The sequence below is a fragment of the Trachypithecus francoisi genome, unplaced genomic scaffold (assembly GCF_009764315.1).
Source record: "Trachypithecus francoisi isolate TF-2019V2 unplaced genomic scaffold, Tfra_2.0 Lachesis_group13, whole genome shotgun sequence".
Classification (NCBI taxonomy): Eukaryota; Metazoa; Chordata; class Mammalia; order Primates; family Cercopithecidae; genus Trachypithecus; species Trachypithecus francoisi.
Genome location: NW_022681458.1, coordinates 119,829,514 through 119,854,129, shown reverse-complemented (window position 1 = coordinate 119,854,129; position 24,616 = coordinate 119,829,514). Strand labels below are relative to the sequence as shown.

Here is a 24,616-nt window from a genome sequence, read left to right as displayed (position 1 = left end):
CTCACTTTAAGGCAGCAGACAGAATAAAAACCAGTCTGCCCTGGTGCAGAACTGTGCCTCTGTGGGCTCTCTTCGTGGCTTAGCTGGGTGTGGCTGACAGCAGAGAACTATTACCGGCAGAGGGCTGAGTTGGGGCTGTGAGTGGGGCCTGAGACAAGGTCTGAAGTGACAGGGTCTCCTTGTAGCTCTGTGAACCCCCTTGGTGTCTGATTCCAGTCCCCAGTCCTGTCAAAGCTACCCTGCACGTTTTTTTTTTTTTTTTTTTTTTTTTTTTGAGATGGAGTCTCACTCTGTTGCCAGGCTGGAGTGCAGTGGCACGATCTCGGCTCACTGCAACCTCTGCCTCCTGGGTTCAAGCGATTCTCCTGCCTCAGCCTCCTGAGTAGCTGGGACTATAGGCGCATGCCACCATGCCGGATAGTTTTTGTATTTTTAGTAGAGATGGGTTTTCACCATGTTAGCCAGGATGGTCTCCATCACTTGACCTCGTGATCTGCCCGTGTTGGCCTCCCAAAGTACTGGGATTACAGGCGTGAGCCACCGCACCCGGCCGCCCTGCACTTTAATGCAGACACCACAGCTGGTAGACGCTTCCAGACTAAGATGTCAAGGAGACTTGGTTAAGTGCAAGATGGAACACAGAAGCTAAACCACAGGAGAGTAGAATTCTAAGAAGGCTGATTTGAGGCGGAGTACAGTCCACGCCTGACTGTGTGAGACCCCCTGACCTAGTGCACATTCTGCAGCGTCAAGGCCCCTGTGTTGGCTAGAAGTGCGTTGGGACCTGCCTGCAAAGGTCCTGGTAACTGGCCTTCCTTGGGCTCCAGGTCAAAAGGACAGAGTAGTTTCTAGAGCCAGTAATTCTCTCTGTATTCCCTCTTCCTCTCCTTCCAGTGTGTTGGGTTTTTCAGTGTCTTGGCCCAAGGTTGCTTGTACACTTGAAAGCAGAACAGCTTGAAGATGGATTATTTCAGTCTTCCCTGAAAGCCTTTGAGAGTCAGGGAAATTTTGCTAGAAGGCTTGAGGTATAAAGGAGGGAGAGGAGGCTGGGGGTTGGAGTGACTCACCAAGGCTGAGGGGACGGAGCTTGTGGGTTTTACCATTGCCAGGTGTCTGGTTCTGGGGAGGTGACTTGTCCTCAGAGGGGAAGAGCTGACCCTAAGTAGGTGAGGGCCCCCTCTCCAGTCTCTGGCCCGAGCAAGGCCTGCAGCTCCCAGGTTCTGAGGGTGAGCGTCCAGCTTCTGGTGGATGGTGCTTTCTGCCAGTGTTGGGGTTGGAGCTTTCTCTGCTCTGACAGTTCCACCCCTCCATCCACTTCTCACCTTCAAAACTTGGATCAACTCTCTTGTCCTCAATGTCTACTCTCTGGGTCTGTTTGTCTTCATGGGTTTATGTTTGTATTATCTCCCTACTCCCATCTTATTGGGGTTTTCAGAGGAGATGATGTAAGTGAATAGATCAGCCTCTCATGTTTAACTTTGGAAATATGCTTGCTTGCTCTCTCCCTTTCTTTTTTAAAATTGAAGGATAATTTACAGATGGTGAAATGCAAAGATCTTAGACATGTAGTTCTTTGGGTTTTGACAAGTGTACGACCCACATCTGTGTCAAGATACAGAACATGCCCACTGCCCCCAAAACCTCCTTTCTGCCATTACAGTTCCCTCTCTGCCCCTCTGTCATCACCCACCACCGCTGTGATTTCTGTCACCTTAGGTAAATTTGGGCCTTCGTTTTTGAATATATGAGGGTAATGTATATGGTCCAAATCATTCTCCCAACACAACTAACTAACTGAAGACCAACTCTAATATTAGAAGAAATTGGAATTTAAGTAAGAACAACGCCATTTTATTTAAAACACACACAGTTGTGTCTAAATCTAACCTCTTCCTTCAGGAGTAAGGAGAGAAGGTGTGTTGTCTTCTGGAATTTCCTTCATAACCAGAACTTCATGTCAGTTAAAAACTTCTTCCGTGAAAAAAAAATCAAGAAATCAAGAAAGAGCCTCAATGTCTTTGAATAAACATCACGTCTCCTTCACAGATCTTCCATGCCATATTCTCCTTTGTTGTTCTCAACAAAAACAGAGACTTCCCATCTTAAAAATGTACATGTGATGTCTTATTTAAAAAAGCATGTTAATTGCTCTCCTTTCAAATAACCCTCCAAAGTTGTATACTTGAGGGCAGAGGCCGTTGTGATGGGGTTGCGGGAGAGCGTCTTGGGTGGTGCGCATGTGTGTACATGGGAACAGGTGATGGTGAGCTGGTGGGGACTGAGGTGTGATAGTTGCTTGGTTTCTGGCTGGTGGTCACTTCGATTGTGTAGATGTTGCAGATGTGACAAAAGCCATATTTCAGAATTTCAAGTATTTTTCCAGCAAGGTCCAGCAAGCTCTGCAGGACAAGCCATCAGAAGCGAGACTGAGCCAGGCATAAAACAGCCAACATTTATCAAGTGCTTGCCCTGCCAGGCCTTACTAAAGCACTTTGCAGATATTTACTCACTATTGCTCGCGACCCCTGTGAGGTAGGCACTAGTTATCTGCATCTTACAGATGGGGAAGGGGCACTTGGAGGTAAAGTGACCTGCCTGAGGTTTCCCGGCTCCTAAGTGATGGAGCCTGCCAGAACCAACCATCAGGAGGGACTTCACAGGTGAAGGAAGGTTCTTACGCTCACTAGGGGTACTAGGAAGAAATTCCTAGTTGTAGCTGGAGCAAGTGATACCCTTCTTTGCCTTTCACTACTTGCTGATACCTCCTCAACAGGAGTCAGCTCAGAATTGCCGGAATGAACATCGCATGAGAATGGCCTCCCTTTCCCTTCCCACCGCCACTGCCCTGCTTTGGGCCTCATCATTTCTCATCCTGACCGCAGAGACACTCTCCCGTCTGGTGTCCTTTCCTGTAGACTCTCATCCACTGAGTCCATCCTTCATGCCGCTGCCAGAGTGATCTTTTAAAAATGCAAGTCTGACTGCTGTATCCCTCCCTGTTCAGAACCATCGGGTGGGTCCTTGTTTCCTTCTGAATCACGTGCGCACTCTGGCATGGCATACTGGGGCTTCCTTGGTTTGATCTCTGGCTACATCTCCAGCTTCTCCTCCAGCTATGGAATTTGGCACCCTCTCCTGTCTCCCCCAGCTGTCCCCTATCCCCTTGCCCTGTTCTCTCTGGGCACACCATGCTGCCACTTCCTCAGACTTCCCACTCTGCTCTCTGAATGTTCCACCAGACTTGCATTCATCCTGGGAGGCACAGCCAAGGACCATCTTGTCCCTAAGGTCCTTTCCGTCCCACCTTCCCAGCACTTCACAGCCAGGAGACTCGACCCTGCTCTCCTTTTCATCCTGCTGTGTCCTGGCTAGTCCTCTGTGGCACTGATCACACACTGTGGCCTTGCTTTTTTTTTTTTTTTTTGAGATGGAGTCCTGCTGTGTCACCAGGCTGGAGTGCAGTGGCGTGATCTCGGCTCACTGCAACCTGTGCCTCCTGGGTTCAAGCTATTCTTCTGCCTCAGCCTCCCGAGTAGCTGGGACTAAAGGCGCCCACCACCATACCCAGCTAATTTTTGTATTTTTAGTAGAGATGGGGTTTCACCATGTTGGCCAGGATGGTCTTGATCTCTTGACCTTGTGATCCGCCTGCCTCGGCCTCCCAAAGTGCTGGGATTACAGGTGTGAGCTACCGCACCTGGCTGGCCTTGCGTTTTTATATACTGACCTTACCCAAAAGATGTGGCTCTCCCTGAGGTTGAAGATCAGGCTTACTGTTGCATTTCCACAGCCTGCACACACTGGGAGTTAATAAATGCATGCATCTGTTATTTATGTATGAATGAACAGATTCACTTTCCTTGCTATACTATATACTCTTCTAAAAGTTACCAGGCTTTCTGGAACTTATATTAAGAAATCCAGATATCAGCAATAATATCCAGGTAACTCAGCCTCTGCCCAAATTGCTTGATGAGATTACCTGTGTCTCAGCACCAGGACCACAATTTCGGTTTCTTTTCCATTTTCTCCATGCCCTGACACACTGTTGGATATCCACTACCTGTTTAAAAATGTATGTGATGATTTGAGTTGGTCAGGTGTTGGGGGTGGGATATGACAGACAGAGAAAATGGGGTCCCAGCTACTGAGGACCTGACACATGAAAAGGGAGACAGGACAGATCCTGTTGAGAAAAAACCCCATTAAAGCCGGTTCCGGAGCCTTTCCTCCACAGCCCAGAGATGTCTGTGCACTTCCCCCAAGAAGCTCCTCCAAGTTGCGTGACCCTGATGAAGGTCTTCCTTCAACCATATGATTTGTTACAGGAAAAACAAGGAAGGAATTTGGAAGCAGTTAAGGTCACTTTGTGCCGAGACTATCGCACTATATCATGTTAAATAAAATGTCAGGTGATAGTTATTGAGTCATTCTTTCCTAACGGTTTTATGCACAGTAGATAATTTTATCATCTCTATATGATTTGGATTTGAATAAATTATCAGTTTTTAAGAATTTAATAAGAATATGTAAATATATTTGTATTCCCTATTTAAGTCAACCTAAGAATGAAATGATGAGAGTAATGATATTTTGTGAGGCTGGTGGGGGCCTTTTGGTAGATGACCTCCTCTGATCTCCTCCACGAACCTGGAACACAGATAGTACATCTCCTTCTTACAAATGAGAAAACTGAAGCTCAGACAGGTTAATTTGCCTAAGGTCTCCCATCCCAGAGTATGGGTTCAAATTTTAGAGGTTTTTCACCTTATGCTACCTATAGATAGTCAAATCTAAATTTATTCACATGAAATGATGGGTTAAATCATTTACAAAATTACCAGCCATAAGATTCTGTTGGCAAATACCCATGAAATATTTATTTTTAAAAATGTCCTGTCCATGCACATGGATTTCAGTTTTAAACATGAAAAATATTTTAGCTTTTAGGTTGCAAAAAAATCCCCCAAAACAACCCACCCACTATATGGATAGTATACAAAATGAACACAGGCTGATGTACATCAGTGTTTCCATATAGTAACAGGAAACCTGGAACAGTATTTTTGGGGTGGAGGTAATTTGGTAATATATATATACCCAGATAAAAATTGTACAAGCCCAGTGATCCATGGAGGCCTCTTGGGGGTTCTATGGGTACAGCGACAGGGACACAGGAGTGCAGGGAGGGGCTCTGGGTTGCCAGAGACCTGCTGTGGAGAAGATTTCTGCCCTCAATAAACCCTACAACTGTACACAATTTAGTTTGAGTCCTATTTTCATCATTCGCAAAATTAGGCTACTTATGCCTTTGTGGGGTGTCAGCATTGAATATTGGGGTGTCGGCCAAGTGCTTAGCCAGGAGCCTGTCTGCGACATGGCTTAGCCAGGCAGGATGTGACATGCCCTCATGGTCAGTGAGGCATGCTCTCCTGGCTATGACAATTGGGAGGATGTGAAACTGAAGCTGGGTGCTGGCAAATCATGGAGGCAGCTGGGAACCTCAGTGTCTCAGGCTCCTGTCCTCAGCTGGGAATGAGAAAAGGATGTGGCTTAGGAGAGGGGCGAGCCTGATGTCTGAAACCGCTTTCCTGTCATGGGTGAGAAAGTTGAAAAGCCAGTTTCTACCAGGAAGGTGGCACGGGACGCCTTGGCTGTGCACCTGGATGTGCGGGGCCGTTTCATCACACAGCTGCATGGGGCTTGCTTGTGTGCTGAACTTTCCAGGACGTCCTGAGACTGGACCTTCCGGTTTCCAAGATTCAGTCCCATTGTCACAGCCTAATATCTGATTTTTTGATTTGATTATATGGTATAGAGAAGTGGAAAAATCCTCAAGTTTGAGTCATTAAACATTGTAAAATAGGGCCAGGCACAGTGGCTCACACCTGCAATCCAAGCACTTTGGGAGGCTGAGGTGGTTGGATCATTTGAGGTCAGGAGTTCAAGACCAGGCTGGCCAACATGGTGAAACCCCGTCTCTAGTAAAAATACAAAAATTAGCTGAGTGTGGTGGCGCGTGCCTGTAATCTCAGCTACTCGGGGGGCTGGGGCAGGAGAATTGCTTGAACTCAGGAGGTGGAGGTTGCAGTGAGCCAAGATGATGCCACTGCACTCCAGCCTGGGCAACAGGGCCAGATTCCCTCTCAAGAAAAAAAAAACAAAAACAAAAAACCCCAAAACCATTGTAAAATAGAAATGGATGTAGGGAAGAGAGAGGGAGAGAAGGCAGAGCAGGAAGGAGGAGGCAGGAAGGGCAGAGCTGGCATCAAGGCAGGCCCTGGGCTGGATGCCCAGGAGTGTGGGCAGAGGGGGTGCAGCACTGAGAGGCGGACTGGAAACTTCTCCTGCCAAGCTCATGACAATGAATGGGAGGCAGGGAGGAGGCCCACAGAGCTTGCCGAGTGCTAAGTGCCTGCACCCCTGCCCTGAGCTACACCTTGGTGCCACTGTCAACGGCCAGCCTGAAGCCTCCAGGGAGATGGCCACCAGTGTCTCTCAGGGACCTGGGCTTCCTTCCCACCAAGGAAGAGGGAGAGAGACTAGGGCTGCGCTCCACTGTGAAGAGCCCAGCTAATTATTCATGACAGCTCCGCGGGATGGCTGGACTGCCACAGCTTCCCCGTGCCCATCCTCAGAGACAGAGCCTCAGGAGTGGACATCCGTCTTTCAGGAGGGACTTAGAGGAGCCCTCCCAAGGATGAGCATGTTGTTTCCCGCCGAAGCCTTGAGTTTTGAAGAGTGAAGCGGGGATGGTTCGTGATTCTAGGTTTAATGCTTCCACCCGATTCCCCATTTCATCACACTCCTCAGTACTATGACATTTGGATTATTTTTTAATCTTCTCTTCCCCTTTTTGTTGTTCTGCTGTTGAGCTGATTATGCAGAACTGTGTGTTGATGTCTCTGTGGCATCTTCCCTCCAAGGATGCAGCTCTGTTTTCCAAACACCCCCTCTTAATCCTCTTAGGAGGGAGGATGCACCGGGGTGCTCACCCTGTCTGTCAGGACCAGCAGAGACGGATGCTTTACAGGTGTTTGTTAACCTGGACCATGCTGGATGGGAGGCTTGGAGGCACCAAGATGCTAAATCTCTTCCCCGTCCCTCCAGCCAGGCATCTCAAGTGGCTAAAGAATAAATGCATGAAAATTAAGAGCCAGCTCTGCCTGCGAAAGAGAACAGGAGCAAGCTGGCTGTTGGCTGTCACCTGGAGTCACCTGCTGGGAAGTGTCGAATCACCCCAGACCAAGGACAGGAAGGAGGCTCGGTGAGTGACAGTCCCACCCTGGCAGTGCCAGGAACAGCACAGCTTCAATTCAAAGTGCAAACAGACTCCCTGCATCAGAGCCAAGCTATTGGTGTGAGATATTTCACTTCCAGTCCAGGGGCATTTATGATGTACAGATCCACACAGGATCGCCTGGTTTCATTTCTCATGTATATGGGCTACTCGGGACACCTCTCACTTTCCCAACTTTTTGTATCTTTTTTATTTTCTTTCTTTGAGACGGAGTCTGGCTCTGTCTCCCAGGCTGGAGTGCAATGGCGTGATCTCAGCTCCCTGCAACCTCCGCCTCCCGGGTTCAAGCGATTCTCCTGCCTCAGCCTCCCAAGTTGCTGGGATTGTAGGCGTCTACCACCACACCTGGCTACTAACTGTTTATATCTTAATGCCTTTCCAGAACTTTCCAGAACATGTACAACATGCTCCTAGTGGACCTGGAGATGGTTGAGGGTGGGTAGCGCAGGAAGACAGTTACTGTTACTTCAGTTTTCTTTCAGGTCTTCTGGTTGAGCGAAGAAGAGGTTTTAGTTTGGTGATAGCATATCCTTAAGACTTCACTTGCTTCCCTCTCTCTGTTCTTTTGAGAGCGGGTCTCCACTAAGCATTTTAGCAGGTAAAAAATCTAGCTAGAATTTAATTATATTGTCTTGTTTTTATTTATTTTGAGGTTGTAATTGCTTTAAGGTCTTACAGCCAGTAATAACATTTTTCTATTCATGTTAGAAACGTTTATTTAGCAAACGCTTATATAGCATTTACTCTGTGGAAGATCTGTTTTAAATACCTTAAAAAGAGAAACTGTTTTTTCTCTCTCTCTCATTCTCTTTTTTTTCTCTCTCTCTCTTCTTTTTTCTTTGTGGTAGGGTCTCACTCTATCACCCCAGGCTGGAGTACAGTGGCAGGACTGCGGTTCACTGCAGCCTCGACCACCCTGGCTCAAGTGATCCTCGCATCTCAGCCTAAGAGAAACTCTTGGAACAGAAAACCAAATACCACATATTCTCAGTTATAAGTGGGAGCTAAATGATGAGAACACATGGTCACAAAGAGGGGAACAACGGACACCAAGGCCTACCTGAGGGTGGAAGTTGGGAGGAGGGAGAGGAGCAGAAAAGATAACTATTGGGTACTGGGCTTAGTACCTGGGTGATGAAATAATCTGTACAACAAACCCCCGTGACAGTAGCTTTCCTGTGTAACAAACCTTCACATGTACCACTGAACCTAAAATTAAAGTTAAAAATAAATTATGTTAAAAGGGAAACTCTTGTTTTTCTTATAACCTAATAACAAACCTATGTGGTAAGAACTATAATCACCTTCATTTTATAGCTGGGGAAACTGAGGCAAGAGGCAGTTCAATCAGGTTAGGAAGTAGTAGAAGTGGTGCTGAAACCCTGGCAGTGTGGCTCCAGATTTTGTGTTCTTTTTTTAACCCTTTTTTTTTTTTTTTTTTTAGAGATAGTGGCTTGCTATCTCTAAATAGGCCAGAGTGCTGTGGTACAGTCATGGCTCACTACAGCCTTGACCTGCTGGACTCAAGTGATCCTCTCCCCTCAGCCTCCTGAGAAGCTGGAACTACAGGTGTGTACTACCAGCTTGAGTCATATTTAAAAAAATTTTTTTTGTAGAGATGGGGTCTCACTATGTTGCCAAGCTGGTCTTGAACCCCTGGCCTCCAGCGATCCTCCTGCCTCCCAGATCCCTGTGATTATAGGCCTGAGTCCCCATGACTGGCCTGGACTTTGTGTTTATAACCTCTGTGCTATGCTGCCTCTCCATAGGGAATATTAAAAAGTAATGTTTTCAGGCCAGGCGCCGTGGCTCATGCCTGTAATCCTAGCACTTTGGGAGGCCAAGGTGGGCGGATCACCTGAGGTCAGGAGTTCAAGATCAGTCTGGCCAACATGGCAAAACCCTGTCTCTACTAAAAATACAAAAGTTAGCCGGGCGTGGTGGTGGGCACCTGTAATTCCAGCTACTCCAGAGACTGAGGCAGGAGAATCACTTAAACCCGGGAGGCAGAGGTTGCAGTGAGCTGAGATCACACCACTGCACTCCGGCTTGGAAGACAGAGCGAGACTCCGTCTCCAAACAAACAAACAAACATTTTCAGGGAGAACAAGTGAGTAGATTCGAAGGAAACGTTGATATAAAGAAATGAGGTCCAAGCCTGGGTGGAAATGGCAGATATGGTGGAGGTGAACAGAAATGGGTGCAGCGGCTGGCCACACCGGCAGATACAAGGAAGAAGGAGCTAGTGGATTAAGCACTTACTTGACCTCAGACACGGCACACTCCTCAACAGGGTCTCTAGAGCCTCAGCTAAACATTCCTGTGGGTTGACTCTGTAGTAGAGATCTCTTGCCGGAACAGATGTATTTGTAATAATACACACATGCATATGCATATACTGCTGCTTTTGCTATTAACTACCAATCCTTTCCTTTCACCTTGGTGACAGCCATAGGGGGGTTTTCAGCTCTGCTCAGAGATAAGCTGAGGAACTCCTCCAGGCCCTACGGATGGGGGTGGTGCTGGGCAGGTAGTCAAGGCAAGGCTACTCCTGAGGCCAAGCAAGGTCTTAACCAAGTATTGAAAAGTGACTTCAGGCCTGGTGCAGTGGCTTAAGCCTATAATCCCAGCACTTTGGGAGGCCGAGGCAGGCGGATCACCTGAGGTCAGGAATTTGAGACTAGCCTGGCCAACATGGAGAAACCTCATCTCTACTAAAAATAGAAAAATCAGCCAGGCGTGGTGGTGGGCACCTATAATCCCAGCTACTCAGGAGGCTGTGGCAGGAGAATCGCTTGAACCTGGGAGGTGGAGGTTGCAGTGAGCCGAGATTGTGCCACTGCACTCCAGCCTGGGTGACAACAGTGAGACTCCATCTCAAAAAAAAAAGAAAAGTGACCTCAGTCTTCCTACTCAAAAAGGACAGTGCTAGGTTCAAACATGACTCTGGACCATGATTCTCAGACTTCAAGGTTTACATAATGAAGAATTTAAATCTTAGAGATTGATTTGGATTTGGCAGCTCTTTATTTTACTAAGTATGGACATTAAAAACCAAACCACACTTCCCTAAACAGTAACGAAGTTTGACCACTGTCTATCGTCACTATCAATACATAAATGCAAGGAGATCCTAACACAGAAACATAGGGAAGAAATAAACTTCGAATAACCCATGTGTGTGTGCGCATGTTTGCATGCATGTGCATATCACATTGCTTAAGACAAAGAAAACTTCTTTGGGGAACAACATTGGCAGTATTGGGAACCACCGACCTGGAGTGCCTGTCTGATGCTTTTGCTGTCTCCTGTTGGCTGCCTTAAGTACCTTAATTTAAAAATTACCTCCCTCAAGTCATACCATCAAGGTATTTCCTCGTTATCCTGAAATGGAAGGTCCTGATTATGGATTGTCCTGGCTCTTACTTACTCTCTGCAGATTTTTTTTTTTGTTATTGTTGTCACTTTAAGTTCTGGGATACATGTGTAGAATGTGCAGGTTTATACGTATACATGTGCCATGGTGGTTTGCCGCATCTATCAACCTGTCATCTAGGTTTTAAGCCCTGCACTCGTTAGGTATTCATCCTAATACTCTCCCTCCCCTTGCTCCCAACCCCCAACAGGACCCAGTGTGTGATGTTCCCCTCCCTGTGTCTACGTGTTCTCATTGTTCAGCTCCCACCTTATGAGTGGGAACATGTGATGTTTGGTTTTCTGTTCCCGTGTTAGTTTGCTGAGGATGATGGCTTCCAGCTTCATCCATATTCCTGCAAAGGACATGGACTCATTCTTTTTTATGGCTGCATAGTATCCCATGGTGTATATGTGCCACATTTTCTTTATCCAGTCTGTCATTGATGGGCATTTGGGTTGGTTCCAAGTCTTTGCTATTATAAATAGTGCTCTCTGCAGTGCAGATTTCTAAAAACCCACTTCCCACTCGGCCCCATCACCAATGGTGTAGAATGTCCTGGGAGGCTGTGAACTTTGAGAGGACAGCTGTGGTGTCTGCTCACTGCCCTATCCTAGGACCTAGCACAGGGCCTGGCATAGGGCGGGTACACAATGCCTGTTTGTTGCATGACTGAATGAATAAACAAATGAATGACTGATGAAGGAGATAATTCAATTTTTAATTTGTATTCTTAGTGTGCAGATCTGATGAAGTCTTCATATAAAACACATTTGTGAATCATGAAACATGATAATCAAAAGTATACTGTGAACCCACCACACGACCTAGGAAGAAAACTGGGGTCTAGCTCCCCTATTCCATCCTCCTTGCTTCCCTAGAAATAAAAACCAGCTTGAATTTTGGGTTTATCATTCCCCTGCTTTTTAAAAGAATAGTTTTACAAATCATATGTCTACTTATTCCTAAACAACATTGTTTAATTTTTGCCGGTTTCTGAGCATTATAAAAATGTTATATGGTATACAGTCTATTCTAAATTTTATGTTTGCCAGCCTTGCTTCCTTAAAACATAGTTTTAAAAATCACATATGTATGTATTCCTAAATAATATACTCTTTCATTTTTGCTTGGTTTCTAAGGCTTATAAAAATGGTATCATATAGCATGTAGGTTTTTGATACTTGTTTTTTTCCCCTCGTCATAATCATGTTTCTAAGTTTCACTGGAGGAATAGGTCATTTATTTCATTGCTGAATAACAGATCATCCTCTGAATAGCACAATTTATTCATGCACTCCTGTCAATGGAGTTTGGGGCAATTATGAACAATACTGAGATGAACACTCTTTTAAACAAATTTAGTTGCTAAAAAAGAAACCATTATGGCCAGGCACGGTGACTCACGCCTGTAATCCTACCATTCTGGGAGGCCAAGGCAGACTGATCACTTGAGGTCAGGAGTTTGAGACCAGTCTGGCCGACATGGTGAATCCCCATCTCTACTAAAAAATACAAAAATCATCCGGGTATAGTGGAGGGCGCCTGTAGTCCCAACTACTTGGAAGGCTGAGGCAGGAGAATCGCTTGAACCTAGGAGGTTCAGTGAGCCGAGATCCCGCCATTGCACTCTAGCCTGGGAGATAGAGTGAGACTCCGTCTCAAAAAAAAAAAAAAAAAACAAAAAACAAGCCAAAGCCAAAATGAAAAACAAAAAACAGCATTGTACACATACATATATATATAGCATAAGACAAAATGAGAGGTTAACGAAATTACAAGATAAACACCTTTAAACATCCCCATGTAAAGAAAATTGACTCTGACCCCATAAGCCTGCCAGGTTCACTTTCCCAAATGCAAAGCCCCACCCCTCCTCCAAGAGTAAACGCCAGCCTGCCTTTTGTGCTAATCGCCTCTTTTCTTTGCAGTTGTGCTCCCCATTCCTGAATACTACAGATGAGCTGTGCCTTCCTCCCCTCTCCTCCCTTCCCCTCCCTTTGCTTTGCTTTTATGTCAAAATATTAGGCTGTAGTTTACACCTGTGTGTTTCTCTGGCATGCTTTTATTGTCTGCAGGGATGTTATTCTACTTTTTCTTTTTTCTTTGAATAACCGTGTGGGATTTGACTTCAATCCTTTTCTGCTACTTATGTTTACATAATATTAGATTTCCTGAACTTTTTGAAAGGAGGCATAATTTTAAGGGTTTTTCTTATTTCACAATGGTAGAGCACCCTCTTCTGTTGTTTTTGTTGAGTATTTTAAAAATAGGGCCCCTCACTTCCTGAGAACGTCCATTCCATTCTCTCCTACTGTAGTCTGGGTTCTCTTTTTTGCTTTTCTCTATTTTCCTGAAGTGCTCAATTTGGAGTCTGTTCCCAGCTGGGGTTCTGTTCTGGATGGGGGCTTGGGCTGGTTAGTTTGGAGTGTTTATTAGGCCCAGTCTTCCCTAGCCTCTTCTGACTTGACCTTTGGAACTCACATGCTTTTACTGAAAGATGCAAATACCTCCCTGGGTCAGGTGCTGTCCTCCAGCTGCCTGAGGGCTTTACAGTAATTGTTTCTTGATTATTTTAAAGTTCTTGTTGCAGGTGATCAGTGACTATCTGGGCCGGTAGCATGGGCCAGGAGAAGAATTTGCCAAGATGGTTAGTTGTAGGTTAAAAAAAGGCAGATTTATTAGAGAAAGTAGGCAAATATGTTGCAAGGATGCAACAGGCAGGTTAGCAAGAGAGGAACTGACTGCAAGGAAACGAAGGCTTCCCGGGGATTTTGTAGGATGGTGCTTGTGCTGTGTGCTGAAGAGGGCTTTGTGCAGTACTGATGACGCCAAGGTTGCAGTGAACTAAATTGAGTTATTTTATTAGTTGAGGGTTGGCACAGGAAGGCGCAGTTGAGCACAGGAAGGTCGTGAGTTACTTGTGCAGGAGGGTAATGTGTTTTGGACCTTATAAAAACCCTTACAGCTTATCTGTTTTCTGTGTTTTGCTTCCTCTGCTCCTGCCAGCCTGACTTCTTTCCCCTCATTAGGACCCCACAGTTCTGAGGCCTACCAGGTGCTCTGTTGCTTCCTTCTGTGTCCTCCAGCAAAGCTGCTGATACCATGCAGATCTTGTATCTGTGTCTCCACCCATTTGTGTTTTAGGGTTTATAGGGATTTGGTGTCATCTTGTTTGTTGTAGGGATTGTCCATGGGTTTTTAGTTTTGCAATCCTGGCTGCTTTGTGTATCTTTATGGGGGATTTGGAGATATTAAATAATTATGCCATCAAGGCTGCCACCTTCTCAGAATCTTCATGTTGTTTTCATATACATTGAATTTTTTTCTTTTTCTTTTCTTTTCTTTTTTTTTTTTTTTTTGAGGTGGAATCATGCTCTGTCACCCAGGCTGGAGTGCAATGGCACGGTCTTGGCTCACTACAACCTCTGCCTCCTGGGTTCAAGTGATTCTCCTGCCTCAGCCTCCCAAGTAGCTGGGATCACCAGTGTGTGCCACCATGCCTGGCTAATTTTTGTATTTTTGGTAGACACGGGGTTTCACTATGTTGGTCAGGCTGGTTTTGAAGTCCTGACCTTAGGTGATCTAGCCTCGGCCTCCCAAACTGCTGGGATTATAGGCGTGAGCCACTGTACGCAGTCCATATTGAATATTTTTTATACATCCACTGTTGCCCACCTATAAGAATTTTTCTAAATATACTTTGGGGAGAAATTACAGGCTGTTAGGGTATGTGAAGGTTCAACATTATAATGCTAAATTGTTTTCTCAAGTTTCTGTATCAATTTATGTTGCTACCTTCCTTCTGGTTTCTTTAGGTTTGGTTTTCTCTTGCTTTTCTAGTTTCTAAAGATGAAAGTTTAAGTAATTGATTGGAGATTTTTCTTCTTTTTAAGGTATTTACAGCTATAAATTTCCCTCCAAGTACCTACCGCTTTAGCTGTACCCCAGAAACTTTGGTATGCTATTTTTTTCCTTCATCTCAAAACTTTTTTCCAATTTCTCTTATTTGTTCTTTGACTTCTTGGTTAAGAAGAGTGTTTTTTAATTTCCACATATTTGTGAATTTCTCAAATTAATTTTTGTTATTGTTTTCTAATTTTACTCTATGGAGAACATACTTTTTATAATTCTAATCTTTAAAAATTTATTGGGACTTATTTTGTGGCCTAATAGATGGTCTGTCCTGGAGAATGTTCCATATGTACTTAAGAATGTGTATTCCTCCTCAAGGATCTAGAACTAGAAATACCATTTGACCCAGCAATCCCATTACTGGGTATATATCCAAAGGATTGTAAATTATTCTACTATAAAGACACATGCACACATATGTTTATTGCAGCACTGTTCACAATAGCAAAGACTTGGAACCAACCCACATGTCCAGCAATGATAGACTGGATTAAGAAAATGTGGCACATATACACCATGAAATACTATGCAGCCATAAAAAGGGATGAGTTCATGTCCTTTGTAGGAACATGGATGAAGCTGGAAATCATCATTCTCAGCAAACTATCACAATGACAGAAAACCAAACATCGCATGTTCTTACTCATAGGTGGGAATTGAACAATGAGATCACTTGGCCACAAGGTGGGGAATGTCACACACTGGGGCCTGTTGGGGGTGGGGGGCTTGGGGAGGGATACCATTAGGAGAAATACCTAATGCAAATGACGAGTTGATGGGTACAGCAAACCAACATGGCACATGTATACCTATGTATCAAACCTGCACATTGTGCACATGTACCCTAGAACTTAAAAGTATTTTTTTTTAAAAAAGAATGTATATTCTTTGCTAGGTATGGTGGCTCATGCCTGTAATCTAGCACTTTGGGAGGCCAAGGCAGGAGGATCACTTGAAGTCAGGAGTTCAAGACCAACCTGGGCAAAATAGCAAGATCCTGTCTCTACAAAATTAGCAACTTAGCAAGACCCTGGGCAACATAACAAGACCCTGTCTCTACAAAAATTAATAATTAGCTGAGTGTGGTGGTGCACACCTGTGGTCCCAGCTACTCGGGAGACTGAGGTGGGAGGATAACTTAAGCCCAGGAGGTAGAAGCTGCAGTGAGCCATGATTGTGCCACTGGATGCCAGCCTGGGCAACAGGGCGAGACTCTATCTCAAAAAATAAAAGAATGCATATTCTGCCGTTGTTGAGTAGAGTGTTCTATACATGTGTGTTAAGTATAGTTCTGTACAGTGTTGTTCAAATCTTCTATTTCTTTGGTAATCTTTTGTCTAGTTGTTCTACCCATTACTGAAAATGAAGTATTGAAGTCTCCGACTATCATTGTTGAATAGTGTATTTTCCCTTCAATTCTGACAGCTTTAACTTCATATATTTTGAGGCTATATGTTAGTTGCATATATGTTTATAATTTATATAGTCTTAATGGATTGACACTTTTACTATTATAAAATGTTCTTTATTGTGTAGTCATCCAGTACTCTTTTGGTTACTGTTTGCCTATCTTTTTTCCATCCTTTTACTTTCTTTTTCTTTTTGAAATGGAGTTTTGCTCTTGTTGCCCAGGCTGGAGTGCAATGGCGTGATCTTGGCTCACTGCAACCTCCACCTACCTGGTTCAAGCGATTCTTCTGCCTCAGCCTCCCGAGTAGCTGGGACTACAGGTGTTTGCCACCACGCCTGGCTAATTTTTTGTATTTTTGGTAGAGATGGGGTTTCACCCTGTTAGCCAGGATGGTCTCCATCTCCTGACGTTGTGATCCTCCCACCTCAGCCTCCCAAAGCCCTGGGATTACAGGCGTGAGCCACTGCGCCTGGCTCATCCTCTTACTTTCAAATCTTTGGGTTTTTTGTTTTTGTTTAGTTTTGTCTGGAGGTGAGGTTTTACTATGTTGCCTATTAGTAAAAGTTCAACACTGGACTTGAACTCATGGGCTCAAGTAATCCTCCTACCTCAGCCTCCTGAGTAACTGGGACTACAAGCACATGCCACTGTGCCTGGATGGGTCATTTAAAATAATTTTTTGTTCTGCCAATCTCTGCCTTTTCTTGGCGAGTTAAATCCTTTCACATTTAATGTAATTACTGCTAAGTTAGACTGTATTACATCATTATACACTGTATGCCTATCACCACAGATACATAGCTACTTCTTTTTTTCTTTCTTTCTTTCTTTCTTTTTTTTTTTTTTGAGTGACAGGATCTCACTCTGTCATCCAGGCTGAGTGCAGTGGTACAGTCATGGCTCACTGCAGCCTCCACCTTCTGGACTACAGGCATGTGCCACTGCATGTGGCGAATTTTTTTTTCTATTTTTTGTAAAGATGGGGTCTTGCTATGTTGCCCAGGCTGGTCTCGAATTCCTGGCTCAAGTGATCCTCCTGCCTTGGCCTCCCAAAGTGCTGGGGATTACGGGTGTCAGCCACTGCACCTGGCCTGTATGCTCACTTTTTGTTTTCTTGAATCAGTTTTGGTAAGTTATATTTTTCATTCCAAGTTTCAAATTTATTTGCATAATCTCACATATAATATTCTCTTATTATCTTTTACATTTCTGTTTCATCTGTAGTTTTCTCTCCTTTTTATGTCTAAAATTATTTGAGCATCTTATCGTTTTTCAGGATCAGTTTTATCAGAGATTCATTTGTTTGATTAGTTTTATCCAAAAACCAACCTTTGACTTTGTCAATCCTCTCCATTATATTTTTGTTTCCTAGTTCACTAATTTCTGCTCTTACTTTCAGTATATCTTTCTGTGTGTGTCTATCTTTTACTTTCTGTGGGTTGGATTCTTTTTGTACTAATTTTTGTCAAGGTTATTGATTTCCTTCTAAGCAATATTTTTGCTGCATCTCTAAATATTTGATATGAAGATATTTAATAATCATTCACATTTAACAGTTTTGAAGAATTTTCAGTATAATTTTCTCTTTGATTAATGACTTATTTAGAAATGTATATTTAAAGTTTTAAAACGTATAGACATATAAAATATAGCATTTTAGGCCAGGCATGATGGCTCATGCCTGTAATCCCAGCATTTTGGAAGGCCAAGGCAGGAGGATTGCTTGAGGCCAGGAGTTTGAGACTAGCCTGGGCAACATAGCAAGATCTCATCTCTAAAAGATAAGTATTAAAAATTAGCTGAGCACAATGGTGGTGCCTGTAGTCCCAGCTACTCAGGAGGCTGGGGCGGGAGGATTGCTTAAGCCCATGAGTTTGAGGCTGCAATGAGCAATGATCATCGTGTGACTGTACTCCAGCCTGAGTGACAAAGTGACCCAGTGACAAAGTATAAAAAATATTTTATTAAAATATAAATATATATGATATATATGTGTGTATACATATATACACACATACATATAGCATTTTGTTCTTGATTTCTAACTTTCTTGTATTCACCTGAGAGAATGCCGATATTATTTGAAATTTATTGAAATTTGCTTTATGGTGTAATATGTCTTCAATTTGTTTTCTGGAGAAAAATATAATTTTTCTATTTCTTATTATATCCAACTTGTGTTGTTATACACATACATGCATGTGCACACATGCATATAATTTTCTGTTTGTTATAATCTAGTATAATGAGGGATTTGTTCACATTTATTTCTTTTTTATTTTTTTGCTTTACATATTTTGAGGCTATATTATTAAAGAACATTATTCTAAAATATGTAAATATTTTATTATTATGTAGTAATTCTCTCTATTCCTAATAATGTCTTTTCTCATAAAGTATGCTTTATATGATAATAATCTAGCCACTCCAACTTTAATTTCATTTGTTTTTGCCTAACATACTTTTTTCCATATCTTTACCTTGAGTCTTTAGGTATGCCACTTACAAATATAACTAAAATCCATTCTGACCATCTCTATCTTTCAACTGAAGTGTTTAATCCATTTGTATTTATTGTGATTATTGCAGGAGGACAAGTCCTTGAATGACCTTGGCTGATTCAGCTCTCCCTGCTCCTTCTTACAATTCTTGGGCAGAATGTATGAGAATGTAACATCCTGAGAGAAGGAAGAACCATCTAGAACAGCCTGGGCTTTGTCTTTGTTCTTCTCAGAACAAGATGCTCTGCAGTGCTTAAGCTCAGTGATTTAAGTACCTGTAGGGTATAAAACCCAGAGTGGACTGCTTTCAGGGTCCCTCAGCAGTAGTGTGAAGTTGGGCATATGCAGGTGAGATTCTGTCTGCCCTGGGCAGCTTGCTTGAGTTCTAGGGGACCAGCTCACCATGGATTCTACGCTTATGTCTATCTTTGCTACTGATCTATGAGTAATAAGTTGGCTTTGCCTGACTTGTGCAGGTGTTTTGTCATACCAGACTGAGACTCTGGCAGCTGGGTTTGTGCAAAACCTTTAGAAGCTGGGTTTGTGTAAAGACTCCTGCCAGACCTGGGCACCCACCAGATATAGGAATCTTTACCAAAATTGGCAAGATGTTTAGAGTCCTCCCCTGGTAACCAGCGTATGGTGTATCCCTCATAAGGATTGATACCAGTGCATGGTATTGTGTTTCACAATTATGAATATATGTGGATTTTTTCTCATATCTACTTTTTGTTTTCCGTGTCTTGCTTTATGCTCTTTTTCTTGTTTCTTGTTTTTCAAAAATCCAATTAAAATTTTTTCCCTTCTTAAGGATTTTGGCGTTATACTTGTAGCTTTTTAGTGGTTACCCTTGACTTGTTTCCGATGTACTTAACGAGATCTAAATTAGCCCATAACTTTCCCAGCCCCAACCTCTAAACAAATATGAGCCTCAGAACATTTTAACTCAATCCCTTATTTACATATCGTTTTTAGCCAGTTAGCATGTCCATTTTGTTGTTGTTGTTGTTGAGATGGAGTTTTGCTCTTGTTGCCCAGGCTGGAGTGAAATGGCACAATCTCGGCTCACCGCAACCTCCGCCTCCCAAGTTGAAGCAATTCTCCTGCCTCAGCCTCCTGAATAGCTGGGATTACAGGTGTGCACCACCATGCCCCGCTAAGTTTGTATTTTTAGTAGAGATCGGGTTTCTCCATGTTGGTCAGGCTGGTCTCAAACTCCCAACCTCAGGTGATCCGCCTGCCTCCGCCTCCCAAAGTGTTGGGATTACAGGCATGAGCCTTTGTGCCTGGCCTAGTATGTCCTTTTAAAAAAACACATAAATAGATATTATTCTTTTATAGAGAAAAGGTTTGCTTAGATTTACCTTGAGGGTCACCACTTATTCGCTCACTGTTTTTTCTCGTTTTCAGATTCCCCTCTGGGATCATTTTCTTTCTATCTGAAGTATATTTTTAGAAGTTCGTCAGAAAAGAACTGTTGGTAAGCTCTCAATTTCTGTAATCTGAAACTTTCTTATTTTGCACTCAATCTTTAAAATCAGTTTTGCTTGATTTAAAATTCTAAGTTGGCAATCATTTCCCCCTGGACTTTCAATATATTAGACTACTATTTTCTAATCTCCATTGATATTGTTAAGAAGTCTATTATAATTCCACAATTGTAGGTCATCTATAATTTTTCTCTGATTGCTTTTAAGAGCTGCTTAGTGTGGCTGACTGTAGCTTTACTTTTACATTTGCTTTCCTGCCTGGTGGTATACATTGCACTTTCAGCGTTTTTGGATTCCAGTATTTCACTAGTTTTAGAAAATCCTTGGTCTTTATCTCTTTAAAATTTGCCTCTTCATCATTCTTTCCTTTTGGAACTCCAGTTATTTGTATGTTAGAGTTGTTCATTTTAACCTTTATCTCTGTTACTGACTCTTTTATATTTTCTATCCATTTGTCTCTCTTTTGCATTCTGGGTAATTGTTTTAGCTTTTAAAATTCAATAATTTTCTCCAATCTGCTGTTAAAGTCATCAAATTGTTTCTGATCATTTTTTATTTCTGAAAACTCCATTTTTCACCATGCCTGTGTTTATAGTATATTATTGCTTATTTATTTTTTGCAACTCTATTTTTTAATTCTTTAGATATTTAATATATCATTATCCTATATTTGACAATTCTGTTCTTCTAAGTCCTTCAGGTTTTGTTTCCACTGATTCTCACCTATGGTTTATTAATGTAAATATTAAGCTTCTTATGTGGTTGATCTGAACTGAGGTTGCTTTTCTTCAGAAAGGACTTGTTGCATTTGCTTCTGCCAGGAGCCAAGGAGAGCTATTTTTTGTTTGTTTGTTTGTTTTTGATTTCTGTGTGTGTTCCCATTTATTTTCTGTCCTGGTGATCTCCCCTACTTCCTGCAAATTCAGTATTGCCTTAAAAAGTATGTCTTTTGTTTAGGAACTAATTGTGTTTTAAGCAGAAAGACCCTTCAGGGAGTTAAAAGTCTGAATAAATTCTCTAGTTGCGGAAATTTTAAATGTTGACTAAAATTAGATTTTTAAGAATAGACTCTTCATATATGAGAATTATACAAATAAGCTAGGTTTCTGGTCCAATAAATGAAATCAACACGCAGTAAGCAAGAGCGTTGATTATTCACTTTACGGGAGGATTGGCAGTGGAGGTTTTTGGTTGCCTAGTGCATCAAAGTTCCATTTGTGACTGTTCATTTCTGAACAGAGAAAACAAAAATGAAGCCAAGGCATTTTTGAGTAACTATTAGAGATGACACTCAACTAAGACAAACTACCTAGAATTATTAAAGAAACTGGTGAGGGAAAACAGAATTTAACTAAACAAAAATCTACTTTGCACACTTCCCAGGAAACACAATTTGGTATATTTCACTCTGGATAAAAAATGATTATAATCAAATTTTGTTTTTGTTTTTTAAACCCTATCAGTTTTCTGGTCCGCTCCCTTTACATTTTCTCCAACAGTTATTTTCAACGGTTTTATCCATCTTCAACCTTCAGAGCTAAGGCTTCTTCCTCCCTTGTTGTTCTCAGCAGAAGGGATTGACTGTTTTTTTAAAAAGAACAGACAACATCAGAAGGGAACTGTCACGGGCTGTGTCATCACAACTAGCCCCTCCCCTTAATACTCAGCCACTTCTTTTCCCCTTTTCTCCTAGTGGCAAAGGACAAGCTCCTCCTCCTCCAAAGCCACCTGTACTCTGCACTCCATCTCTTCCCAATGTCCTCCAGGACTTTGTGATTCTCTATCATTCTCTCTCTCATCTTCCATCATTCCTTTTCACCTTGTTTATTCCCCAGAAGCATTTAAAACATGTTCAGGTCAGAACCATGGAAAACAATAACCAGTCCTCCTTCAACCCCCTATACCCTTCCCGTTACCAATCCTTTCTCTTTCCCCTGCTTTACAGCCAAATCTCAGAAGAGCTGTCCAGAATTACTGTCTCTATTTCCTTCTTATTCATACTCAATTGGGATTTTACCCTCAACGTCCCACTGAAATTCTCACCATTAGGTTTCCATGTTTCCAAATCTAGTTGACATTTATTGGTTTTCACCCTATGTGATTTCTTCGTAGCATTCAACACAATTTCAAACACAGTGGACACAATACACACACACAAACACACACACGCACACACACCTTTAGTCCTTATCTTAAAATATCGGCTACAAGAAAGTCACTAATGTTTAGTTGAGTATCACTGCATTTAAAAAGCAATTTATTTATTGTAAGACTAGTAATATAATAATTATTCATTATTACTGTTACATGTGTATGTTTTAGTATAAATTACTTCTACTTTGTGTTTCAATTTAGACCTTACATTGATTTTAAAAATTATATGCCGGCCGGGCACGGTGGCTCAAGCCTGTAATCCCAGCACTTTGGGAGGCCGAGTCGGGTGGATCACGAGGTCAGGAGATCGAGACCATCCTGGCTAACACAGTGAAACCCCGTCTCTACTAAAAAATACAAAAAAACTAGCCGGGCGAGGTGGTGGGCGCCTGTAGTCCCAGCTGCTCGGGAGGCTGAGGCAGGAGAATGGCGTGAACCCGGGAGGCGGAGCTTGCAGTGAGCCGAGATCCGGCCACAGCACTCCAGCCTGGGCGACAGAGCGAGACTCCGTCTCAAAAAAAAAAAAAAAAAATTATATGCCTAGGTAGGTTATATTATTTCCTAATTTAATTTCAGAAATTAGTAAAGAGATTTTCAAAGTATTTCTTAGAGGAAGTCAGTGATCTTTGATGGGACTGAGAATTTCTGCTCTAGTGGAGCCAACTGTCTCTTGGTTGAGACTAGGGAAGTGGCCCAGCACAAGAAAGCTTCTGCACTCCAAGAGCCAGCTTCATTGCTTTCGGGAAAGATTCAGTGTGTCAAACAGCTGAATGATAACTTTCTCTCCTGAACTGACATGAGTGATTTTGGTGGTTCCTTAGTTCTTACATGGGATACCTTAGTGGTGGGTATTTTTCAACTATTTGATTACTTCTTTGTAAAGCTACCTCTCCCAGCTTTATGCATGGGAGGACACAGAGGAGAAAAGTAAACCTCCAAGCACAAGATGCTTTTCACCTTGAAAATTGTTTGTTCTGAATGTATTTCCTGGCGGTGGTTCTTTCTTTGGAAAATCCTTATCATGAACTCAAAATGGCAGGGCCATCTTTTGGTTATTGTTCCCAATCAACGGTTTTTAGCCACTAGACCACTTTCTGCACTGGGTTTCTTGTCTCCTCACCCTGTACCATAAGGCTGTCTGGTTGCTTCAGCAGGAAGGCTCGGCTGCATGATAGGCGGGTGGTCTCTGAAGAGAGCTCCTCTTGTTTTCCCGATGGACCCAGGGCCAATGTGCCGCAGCCCCTGCGAAGCACAAAGTACGAGGCTGTGGCTCCTGGATGGAGTGTTTGTCCCTTTGCCTTTAAGAGAACACGGGGGCCGGGCGCGGTGGCTCAAGCCTGTAATCCCAGCACTTTGGGAGGCCGAGACGGGCGGATCACAAGGTCAGGAGATCGAGACCATCCTGGCTAACACGGTGAAACCCCGTTTCTACTAAAAATACAAAAACTAGCCGGGCGAGATGGCGGCGCCTGTAGTCCCAGCTACTCGGGAGGCTGAGGCAGGAGAATGGCGTAAACCCGGGAGGCGGAGCTTGCAGTGAGCTGAGATCCGGCCACTGCACTCCAGCCTGGGCGACAGAGCGAGACTCCGCCTCAAAAAAAAAAAAAAAAAAAGAGAACACGGGGTCAGGCCGGGCGCGGTGGCTTAAGCCTGTAATCCCAGCACGTTGGGAGGCCGAGACGGGCGGATCACGAGGTCAGGAGATCGAGACCATCCTGGCTAACATGGTGAAACCCCGTCTCTACTAAAAAATACAAAAAACTAGCCGGGCGACGTGGCGGGCGCCTGTAGTGCCAGCTACTCGGGAGGCTGAGGCAGGAGAATGGCGTCAACCCGGGAGGCAGAGCTTGCAGTGAGCTGAGATCCGGCCACTGCACTCCAGCCTGGGTGGCAGAGCGAGACTCCGTCTCAAAAAAAAAAAAAAAAAAAAGAGAACACGGGGTCATAGCAGTGTGCAGACGTGTACCTTGCCAGGGCTGCCAGGGGAATGCAGGCTCCTGGGGAGGGTTGAGGGGACAGAGATGTGTGTGCACTGATTACTGTGCCATAGACTACAGCACAGCAGAGGCAAAGAATGCCATCTAAGCCCTTGTTGCTCGGAGTGTCCGAGGATCATCACCATCCAGGTCACCCTGGAGCTTATTAGAAATGCACAGTCTCAGACCTCACCCCAGACCATGAATCAGAACCTGCATTTGAACCACATTCCTAGGTGACTCCCAGGCACATTATAATTCTAGAAGCTCTGCTGCTTTTACCTGCACTCAAGGCCTCAGACTTCTGACCACTCCAGAAAGCCTTCCTTTCACATCCCAACGCCCCCACCTGACACTCTGTCACCTGGATCTTGCCCATTTCCTCTCTGGCATGTCCCTTAGTCCCTTAGGTCTGCGCATCTGCCCTTCCTCATTGGCCAGCTCTAGCACAGAT

The 24,616-nt window shown here is 43.5% G+C and overlaps 2 protein-coding genes across 7 annotated transcripts in view; one reads left to right on the top strand and one right to left on the bottom strand.

The window, feature by feature from the left end:
- Positions 1 to 24,616, top strand: part of CUNH2orf76 (chromosome unknown C2orf76 homolog) — a 100,207-nt gene that overhangs the window by 73,081 nt on the left and 2,510 nt on the right. For 2 of the 6 annotated variants that reach the window (XM_033231745.1, XM_033231744.1), the window contains exons 7-8: positions 7,111 to 7,267; positions 19,953 to 20,022. In XM_033231745.1, coding sequence (XP_033087636.1) covers positions 7,111 to 7,267; positions 19,953 to 19,998 — 203 coding nt within the window. In that variant the 3' untranslated portion in view covers positions 19,999 to 20,022. Of the gene's footprint in view, positions 1 to 7,110; positions 7,268 to 7,782; positions 7,899 to 8,148; positions 8,361 to 18,630; positions 18,891 to 19,952; positions 20,023 to 24,616 lie in introns of those variants that run through there. The other 4 variants (XR_004441826.1, XM_033231742.1, XM_033231747.1 and 1 more) reach the window with 4 other exon arrangements.
- STEAP3 (STEAP3 metalloreductase) overlaps positions 22,730 to 24,616 on the bottom strand; it is a 44,883-nt gene continuing 42,996 nt past the window's right edge. Inside the window, exon 6 of the mRNA XM_033231740.1 lies at positions 22,730 to 23,428. The gene's annotated coding sequence lies outside the window, so the exon portion shown is untranslated. The remainder of the gene's footprint in view (positions 23,429 to 24,616) is intronic.